Below are 10,163 nucleotides of genomic sequence, written 5' to 3'. Positions count from 1 at the left end.
TGTTTATAGTCCCCTTGTCAGTCGTGTGTGTTTATAGTCCCCTTGTTAGTCGTGTGTGTTTATAGTCCCCTTGTATGTCGTGTGTGTTAATAGTCCCCTTGTCAGTCGTGTGTGTTTATAGTCCCATGTCAGTCGTGTGTGTTTTATAGTCCCCTTGTCAGTCGTGTGTGTTTATAGTCCCATGTCAGTCGTGTGTGTTTTATAGTCCCCTTGTCTGTCATGTGTGTTTATAGTCCCCTTGTCAGTTGTGTGTGTTTTATAGTCCCATGTCAGTCGTGTGTGTTTATAGTCCCCTTGTCTGTCATGTGTGTTTATAGTCCCCTTGTGAGCCGTGTGTGTTTATAGTCCCCTTGTCAGTCATGTGTGTGTTTATAGTCCCCTTGTCAGTTGTGTGTGTTTATAGTCCCATGTCAGTCGTGTGTGTTTATAGTCCCCTTGTCTGTCATGTGTGTTTATAGTCCCCTTGTCAGTCGTGTGTGTTTTATAGTCCCCATATCAGTCGTGTGTGTTTTCATAGTTCCCATGTCAGTCGTGTGTGTTTATAGTTCCCTTGTCAATCGTGTGTGTTTATATTCCCCTTGTCAGTCGTGTGTGTTTATAGTCCCCTTGTCAGTTGTGTGTGTTTATAGTCCCCTTGTTGGCCATGTGTGTTTATATTCTCTTGTTGGCCATGTGTGTTTATAGTCCCCTTGTTGGCCATGTGTGTTTATAGACACCCTGTTGGTTGTGTGTGTTTATAGTCCCCTTGTCAGCCGTGTGTGTTTATAGTCCCCTTGTCATTTGTGTGTGTTTATAGTCCCCTTGTCAGCCGTTTGTGTTCATAGTCCCCTTGTCAGTCGTGTGTGTTTATAGTCCCCTTGTCAGTTGTGTGTGTTTATAGACACCCTCTTGGTTGTGTATGTTTATAGTTCCCTTGTCAGTCGTGTGTGTTTATAGATACCCTGTTAGTTGTGTGTGTTCATAGTCTACAGCATAGGAAACCGGTAATTGTCATTTCATATGAAAGTGCCACTGTTTCAGTATTACAGTGAAGAAACAGCTTTGTCTCCCTCATAGATTCATTGCCCGGGGCCTCAAAGTTTCACCCAAAAGGCAAGTTTATTTCGGTGGTATTGGCAGGGAATCTCTCAGTCTTTTAACTAAAAAATGTTGTTACTTTTATCTCTGCACAACCGCCTGCCCTTGGCCTAAAATCATAGTTTTATCTTGGCCTTGGGCTTATTGGTGGTTTACCTTTGATATAGATGCTCGAACGCTGCTCACTGGTGAAATGGCGAATGATTTTAGCTACAGTGAAGTTTTTTTCCAAAAGCGTGAGTTAGTGCCTTTCTCTTAAAGGATTATTATTGCAAGGTGATAATAAATATGGTACAAGACACCGTAGTATATATATAAAAATTGAATCTCTACAATGATTTTGTTAAAATACTACCTTGTGTTATATTGAGATAATAGCCCCGGCACTGAAATATTTAACCCGTTGTCATCTGACGGTAATCATATAGTTGATATAATTGTTATAATTGATCTATTGTTTCTGTATGTAGAAACTATTGATATATCATCGCGATACATTTATGTCCCGGACTGATGTAGTTTTGATATAAACCTCTTAATACAAGCGATTTAAATAATATATGCCTTAAACATTGATTGAATAGAAGCGTTTTGTTTTTTGAAAGGCTATTTAACAATAACTAGCAAATATGGAAACATTGGATACATAGAGAAATAAAACAAACGTCAAGGTTAGTTCACAAGTGAATTTTAATTTTTACATATATACATTTTATCATTGATATTTTTTATAATAAGAGTGTAGACAAGGTGCCTTTTGCATGAAATAAAGAAAAGCATGACAAGATTAATGATACAGAACGTTGTCCTGTATTTAATTCTCAATATGATTTTTAAATACAGTATGCTGAAAACTAGATAAAATGTCTTACATCTTGGGAGAAAATACATAACCATGCATTTATCTCGCTTATATGATGAACTTTATTGGTGTATATATTGAACCACGTACTGATTAGAATCAGTACAAAATTTAAATTTCCGCAAGCATGTTTATTTAGAGAAAAATGGTTGATATTCATGTACTATTTTTTTTAATTGAACATGATCAATTTACATGACCATGTGTACAACAACAATAGTAACAATTTGAACACTAAAATTCACAAGAAGGAAAAATGAAGCATACATTGGTTAAAAATGTAGTAATTACCCCAATGATACACCGAAGATATCAAGATTCAAGAGTTTATGTAATAAATTTCAAATTTATGCCTTCTTATTAGACGAACGTTAAGTCGGCCATTATGCATGTATTCTCAGCAAAATATTTAGATCAGCCACAAAAAGGTCAATTAGAAAAGTTATCGATACCCTTCATCCAGAGTCTTGACGTTCCCCACCCCCATTATTTTCTTTGACTGTTACAAAAATCAGTTGTAAATGAAGAATGAACAAAGTTAATAAAATTTGATTAATACGATTTCTTTCAAGAATTGTAAAGCCTGCTCAAGTAATGAAAACACTCTGTTGAAGAAATGCGACCAGAACTGTTTACATAATTTAACATGCAATTTTATTGACTAGGAGCATAGCAATAATCGCGGGAAATCGATCACAATTAATTATATCTGAGTCGCTTGTTTTAAACAGAATGTTTAAGTTCATCATGTATTTATTTGGTTATCGTATACTTCTAAACAAATATTGAGTGAATGGATTATAAATATTTTTACCAGGATGTCGAAATCTCGCCCGGAATCAAAGATGGGCCGCATTGTTGTGGCAGCCATTGATTTTGGTACCACGTGCACCGGATATGCATACTACCTGCGCAGAGATCACGATACCCGTATAGCTGACATCAATACCGATCAAGCGTGGCTAGGAAGTGCTGAAATGGGGCTGCAGGCACCAACAACAGTTCTAATGGACCCACAGAAACGATTTCATTCGTTTGGTTTCGAGGCAGAATCCAAGTATAAAACACTGACTTTGAAAAATGAGCATACAGACTGGTTTTACTTCCGGCATTTCAAAATGAGACTACACCACGAGAAGGTAACACTTATACACATAATATGTTTCATGTCCTATAAAAATGTAATGAAGATATCGCCAAGCTGGTTTCCAAAGGAGAAAAAAAAAATAAGGCAGATATGGCCTCTCCATGCAGTGCTTCTGCAAATTTGTTTGTTTGGTAGTGTATAGAAACCTGTCATTATTTGTTGTACATTTATAAGATCAAATAACAATTGACTTACATTTCTTAATATTATCTTCAGGATTTGAATCGAGAAATGATGCTTGCCGACGCCGACGGAAAAAAGATGAAAGCTCTTATTATCTTTACAGAAGCCATCAAATATGTCAAGGTAATATAATAATGATGGCATATAGATTAACTAAATTATTCTGTTCGGGAAATATATCTCACAAATGATATATAGGCAATGAAATATGAAAAACAAGATCATCAAGGAAGGGTGATTTTCAATGAACGCAACATAAATGTTCCATCGATACAGGACTCACACTTTAATGGTAAAGATGAAAAAGTATAAAACATATAAGGCATTATAATGAGTGTTTTTTAAAGACAGATAAATACCGATTCATTTTTAGGAATTACACCACTACCTGTCTGAACTTGCCTACTTAACAAAAAACATATATTTTCAGGCTGCAGACTAGTTTCACCATTTTTTTCTTAACCTTTTATCTTTTCCAACCAATTGATAAATATTATGATTGCATTAAAATGTATCACTTATTCATTCAGCGATATGACAAAACAGTATAACATTGTTAAAAAAAGCAACAACAACAAAAACAAAGCTGTGCTTAAAGTTGGAAGTAAAGAAAAAGAAAACAAAACGAGTTCTTTTAATTACAGAAGCACTTGTTAAACAAGTTAAGAGATGGTCTCCGGGAAGATGTCAACCTTAGAGAGATCAAATGGGTAATCACTGTACCCGCCATTTGGAGAAATTCCGCCAAACAGTTCATGCGAGAGTCCGCCTCCATGGTAAGTCATGTAGTCTTTTGGATATTATTTATGATAGCGCCTACTGAGAGCATGTGATTTGTACTCCAGGGGTCACTGGTTCCATTGTCGGGCGGGGTGAAATTTCAGTGTGACAATTTCATTAATTTGATTGCGGATATTTAGTCTTATGGTCATTTGTGTCTTGTCTATCCGCTGATCCATGAAATCATGTGGAATGAATAGTGGGTCACTTATTTGCGGTGAAATTGGTAATTACTGGAAAGTTATCTCGGAAAGTGGTTACCGAAATGTGACCAAAAATGTGTTCAGTTCGGCGTGAAAACCTGATAAACAAACATATATTATACACATGTTACATTGTACGGCCCAGACCAATGTTGCAAACAATTAAATAAAGAAATAGAACAAGTGTTTCAAAAGCTCATGACATTAACAAAATATAATCTAATTTTACTCATTGTCAACGTTTCTATATATGACTGATAATACGTTTAGTTTAATATTGTAGGCAGGAATCCCAAACGACCAGTTGACGTTGGCTCTTGAGCCAGAATCAGCCGCCATTTTCTGCAAAGAACTAGCGCTAAATAGAGTGGGTGGGGTAGATGGAGTTTTCTTGAGAGCGTTCGACCCTGGAGAGAAGTACATAGTGGTAGACTGCGGAGGTAAGCAGAATATTGTGACATCATGAACTGTGTTGCTTTATATAGTATATTGAAAGCGGTATGAAGCCAATCACCGTCACTTTATATGCATGTCAACGTCTTATTTTTGTTTAAAAAGTAAACTTATACAACAAAGGTTAATTGCTTAAATAGTTGAATACATAAATGAACATATGATACCCAGGTCAAATGATTTATCGGTGTTACATTTCTGGAAATTGATAACGATATCATTTCGTGTATTTCAGGAGGCACTGTTGATACAACTGGACACGAAGTATTGCCGGATGGTACGTTAAAAGAGCTTCATGCAGCTACTGGGGGACCTTGGGGAGGGCAACTAGTTAATGAGGCTTTCGAAAAATTTATTGAAAAAATGGCAAGTTAATTATTCTATTGCAATAAATTTAAGTTTAAGATTAAACTTTAAAGTTTAAAAGTTTAAATTTAAGTTTGGTCTGTAATGTTTTACTTTAAATAATCATAGACGGTCACTACAATTAATGTAACTGTTTAAATACCATACAGTTAATCATTGTTGTTTTTTGCAGGTTACCAAACCTGTACTTGATAAGTTTGCACAAGATTACACGAGCGAGTGGATAGAATTTCAGAAGGATTTTGAAAAGAAGAAAAGACAATATGCTCCTAACATGGACGACATGGATGTGAATTTTCCAGTAGAGCTGGTTCCTATGTTTAAAGAAGCCAAAAAGTACGATATACAAGAACGCCTTCTTGAAAGAGACTTTAAAAAGAATGTTGAATTAGTTAAACATAGCCTGATATTAAAACCTATATTAATGGAGAAGCTGTTTGAACCTGCCATTCAAGAAATTACTCAGCACATTGAAGAACTTATGAGAAAGAAAGAACTTAGATCTGTATCTACTCTACTTCTTGTCGGAGGATTTTCCGAATCACCAACTGTCAGCGGTGCTTTGAGAAAACATTTTGTAAATGTCAGAGTAATCGCCCCTGGTAACGGAAGTGTCGCCATTTTGAAAGGTGCGGTGATGTTTGGCAATGATGCAAATGTAATTGCAGCGAGGGTGAGTCCGTACACATACGGAGTTCACACAAGAAAGTATTTTAACCCCTCAGTTCACCCAGCAGATCGGAGGAGGGTCATTAAAGGGAAAGCAGTAGTTGACAACATCTTCGATAAGCATATTGAATACGGTGAACACATGTATGTAGGTGGGAAGAGCAGAGAAAGAAAGTACGTGGTTTTTAACAGAAACAATCCTTCAGTTTACTGGAATGTTTATCATTCTGAAAACAAGGATCCGTTGTTCTGTGACGAGCCCGGTAGTATTTTCCTAGGAAAGCTAGAAATAAAAATTCCGGGAGAGTTGAACGAAGATCGGGTAACGCTGATGCTGAGTATGACGTGCCGTGGAACGGAGCTTGAGGCTACTGCAATTGCTACAGACTTTGACTTACAGTGTGCTGCCAGGTTTGATTTCTTAGAGGATGACATTAGTAAAGCAAGTGCTAACGTTTTCGAATCAATCAGTTAATTTATGTTGATAAAAATCACTTATTTATTGGTTGAAATGTAAAATGATATTAGATAAGGATTTGTTTTCTTTTCAAATGATTCCTTATCAATTAAAATGCTATTTTGGGAAATAAGACCACATCACGACATTAATTTGTCTGTTGTTATTAATAAATTGAGAGTATTTACTGTGCATGAAATAACGACGCAAACAGTTTTATTTACTTATGTACGTAATAAAAGATTACATTTTGTATATGTTTTATGGACTTCATTTATATCTGTTATTCTTATTTGTACAAATTGTATATATTTGTAATATATCATTACAAATCGTCTTGTACTGTCTTATTCATGCAGCAAGTTGTTGATGTCTTTTAAACAATGGATACGTTATAGTTTACAGTTACTGTAATTAAATTTGCAGCAAATAAAATATACGAACAGAAAGCTATATGCATACCGGTAGATAATCATTTTGAATTTTGCCATATCAGCAGTTTTTATCATTCATAATTTGTCCTTGAAATTCTAACGCACTTTTAATTAAATCTTATCAACATATCTTATCAGACCAACCTTCGGGCTTCACTCATTATTCTGCTACGGTATGTTCTCTTCCACAGTTGTCATATACAATTGGAGCACCTGCGAACCACCTCTGCGTTCTCTTTGTTACAATGTACTTGTTTCAATTGGCTAGTGTTGTGCGGCGTCAAATTGTCTCCCATTAACAGACGCAATCAAAGGATGACTTTGATATACCCTTCTTATCGTTGCATAGCTTTCAGTAAGTCTTCCCTTCAAATATGCTCACTAATTTTCAAATATAACCGCTTCATTTGGGAACCTATTAAAACACTATCTCTATTGAATCTAAACAAGATATAAGCATTTTCTTTTTAAAGATTTAAGGAAATTTAAAGCTTTTAAACAAATCAATTCGAAATTGAAAATTATTTTGACCACGAGTGTAAAATTACTTACCGACACGGAAATGGATTTTAAAAAGTGTCCCTTATCATTCTGTTTGCAGTTTTTTCAGACGGACTTCCGACTTCCATTTACAGAACAGTATCCTAGTGTGGCAAATGTTTCCAGTCCCATGGGTTGTTGAATAATTGTTCATGTTCCGAGTGCGAAATAAGGCTTGATCAAAATATGTGCGATGCGTTACTGGTTTTGCGATAACAACATCAAATTATTTTACATTTCAAATGTTACTACATTTCATATGTTACTAATACACTGGCAACGATGTCCATATTGGTTTGTGTCATTCGTAAGCTCATTTTGTTTTTTGACAATATCAGATCTCTTTACTTCATCATCATTATTTCAAGTAGATTAAAAATCGTTTCAAAACATCTGTAGCGTAAGCTTATTATTATATTCAATTGTGATGACATTGCACATCTCTCCACTTCACTTCCTTTAATTAAACATATCTGGTTTCACGTGAGAGTATATGATGTACCTAAAGTAGTAGAATCGCATCAAATATCCATGGGTAGGTGGATATGTAGGTACCATGTATTTGGAAGAAAAATATTAAGTTTATAAAAAGATGCTCTTTAAAAAAGCACAATGTCTGTGGAGCAACGCCCTTTAGAAAGTAAATGTATTTGTTGTTGCCGTGCGGTGTTGCTCTACAGGTTAAGTTGAGATTGAAGCCATTGATACTATAGTTGTAAAGATGCCACTGCTCTGCATTTTGCTGCCTCACCTACACTATTTCTGAGTAATCTTTTAAAAAAGAAAAGTTCTAATATCTGAATAAGTACCTAAAAAACGAAATATGATAACGACTGGCCCTCATATTTGTATAGTTTGAAAAGTTCTGGAATTCCAAATAGAAACAAATGATACACCCCTCATATGCAGACCTGTATGCAATCTCGTAAACAAACTGACAATACCATATAAATAGGAGCAAACTGTCCTGCTAAATAAATTCATCTGCTGATTCAATTAAGACAACTACACATTTAAACTACGACAATGAAAGGTGTTTTTGTGTGTGCATTGTTGATTGTTCTGGTGTTGGTTGCTGGTACTGATTCTTTCTCTGTGAAGGAAGGGGGTAAGTAATTTTTGTTCAATTACTATCATACATTATCTTTCTGTGATATTCGTAATGGTATCTACCGTATGTTTTACAAGTTACTCTCGTTTTTGGTCGAAATACATCGAGGTATCCATAAGTATTTGATGGTTTTTTTCTTCTTTGTTTTTGTGATGTTCGTAGCGAGGAATAAAAAGTTATGACAATGAAATTAGCAAAAAAAAAATGATTACGTTCTTCGTCTTTAAGTCAAATTCAATGATAGAAAATAAGACATTTATGTAGAATTGTACTAGTCATGATGTATATATATATATGCAGAATCACGTGTGAAGAACACTAGAGAAATATGTTACCATGTAAACTGTGTAACACATGGCTATGGCTGTATTGGACAATATGGTGCATGTGCCGGTATATGCTACTGTATGGGGGTATGCTCAATCTTTTCTTTATTTCTATACCAATACTTTGTCGTGCTTTTTTCCTCTCTTTCACCTGGTTTTATTATTTGACAGAGGAAATATTTTAAATCAATAATATAATATGTAAGAATATTTTTTTTGTAAAATATAACAATTTGTATTTCTTTTTATCGTAGGAACAGTGTAACAATATCAGTGCTATACATTACACAATCTAGTGATGTTTTCTTTTTCTTTTTTCAGTCCGGATACGAGTACAGATGCCATTATTGTGACATTTTTGGCTAAATGACAGAAAACATGATTTCATTTTGAAAGTTTAATCATCAATAAAATTCTCATTAAATGTATATGTCTTATAAAAATAAACGACAAAATCTATAATAATGTTATTATTAATGTATGTCATTCTTCCATTGTTAGACAGAGTAAAGAGAAACAATTGAACAGAGTAGTATTCTAGCTGTTAAGAGTTAACACTCGTGCGGCGATTCGTTAAATCATTAAATTACTACTAATGAAAATAGTTGTGAGTCTGTCAATTATTCGTATTTTTGTTTTTAATGATCACGACGTTAGTTAGAATAAATAAAAGGTAAGATTTTAGTATGAATACACACGCAGAAACCAAGCGCCATTTATTGGCTTCCTATGCAAGAGGAGGAAAAACGTAGTTTTGTACTAGCCAAAGAGTAAGCCTTGCCCACATAACAAACATAACAAAATATCAATAGTAGAACATTCAATTATTCGGAAATGATCAAAGATGTCTGGATGTGCGCTTGCCTCAAGTTCAAAAGCAATACTGGGTTAAAGCGAGGCGTCCGCTTTATGCTAATTTGTAAGAGTATGGAAGGTGATCTGAATGGTACACATTCAAATGCCAAGCGTATTTATAAAGCAATTTAACATACATGTCGTAAGGCAGTCTAACACTTCCCTAGTAATGGAGTAAAAAAAAATGAAGAATGTTTCTACTGTGGCATAGTTATATATTATGTAGACAAACATGTTTAAATTGTTGTACATGTCGTATTTATTGATATGAACAAATAAAGATTCATTCATATTAGAAACCCAATGAATAATACAATTATGCTGTTTTGTGGTGACAGATGTGTTTATTGTTGCTTGTAAAGGCTTTGTAAACTATATAATCGAGGGAGAAGACATAACAGCCGCTAACTACTTTCTTTGTTTCAATCTTTATACTTTTTTTCAAAATGTTAATGAAAATAAACATGAATCTGGAGACATTCTGCTTTAGGATCATTCTAGCTATTTCATAAATTCTTGGCGTGTGTCTAAGGCTTGAAAATACATTTCTATTATTCTGGCATTGATTGGTCAGCAGGGAGTGTGTCAGCTTTTTGTCCTTGTTTGAAATTGATTAAAAAAGTTGTTTAGAAGTTATTGTGCGGTAACCTTCATCTACTATAGAAAGCTTTTGTAAAAATAAAATGTTTAGGATATGCTG

General features: G+C 34.6%; 1 protein-coding gene across 1 annotated transcript; it reads left to right on the top strand.

Moving 5' to 3' along the window:
* The first annotated feature begins 1,587 nt into the window (after positions 1–1,587).
* On the top strand, positions 1,588–6,450 carry LOC132754840 (heat shock 70 kDa protein 12A-like). Its single transcript, XM_060745567.1, has 7 exons — positions 1,588–1,748; positions 2,757–3,078; positions 3,303–3,392; positions 3,914–4,045; positions 4,536–4,692; positions 4,941–5,071; positions 5,244–6,450. The coding sequence occupies exons 2-7, from the start codon at positions 2,758–2,760 to the stop codon at positions 6,213–6,215; spliced, it is 1,803 nt and encodes a 600-aa protein (XP_060601550.1). The 5' UTR covers positions 1,588–1,748; position 2,757; the 3' UTR covers positions 6,216–6,450.
* Positions 6,451–10,163: the final 3,713 nt, after the last annotated feature.

The sequence above is a fragment of the Ruditapes philippinarum genome, unplaced genomic scaffold (assembly GCF_026571515.1).
Source record: "Ruditapes philippinarum isolate M1 unplaced genomic scaffold, ASM2657151v2 ctg482_1_1_1_1, whole genome shotgun sequence".
In the NCBI taxonomy this organism is placed as follows: domain Eukaryota; kingdom Metazoa; phylum Mollusca; class Bivalvia; order Venerida; family Veneridae; genus Ruditapes; species Ruditapes philippinarum.
This window is presented reverse-complemented; position numbering and strand designations above follow the sequence as displayed.

Bases quoted from the DNA above. Each gene is read 5' to 3' on its own strand.
- LOC132754840 (XM_060745567.1), top strand. From the start codon at position 2,758: ATGTCGAAATCTCGCCCGGAATCAAAGATGGGCCGCATTGTTGTGGCA. The intron at 3,393-3,913 runs GTAATATAATAA...TTTTAATTACAG, and splicing joins AAGCCATCAAATATGTCAAG to AAGCACTTGTTAAACAAGTT. The intron at 4,046-4,535 runs GTAAGTCATGTA...TTAATATTGTAG, and splicing joins TGCGAGAGTCCGCCTCCATG to GCAGGAATCCCAAACGACCA.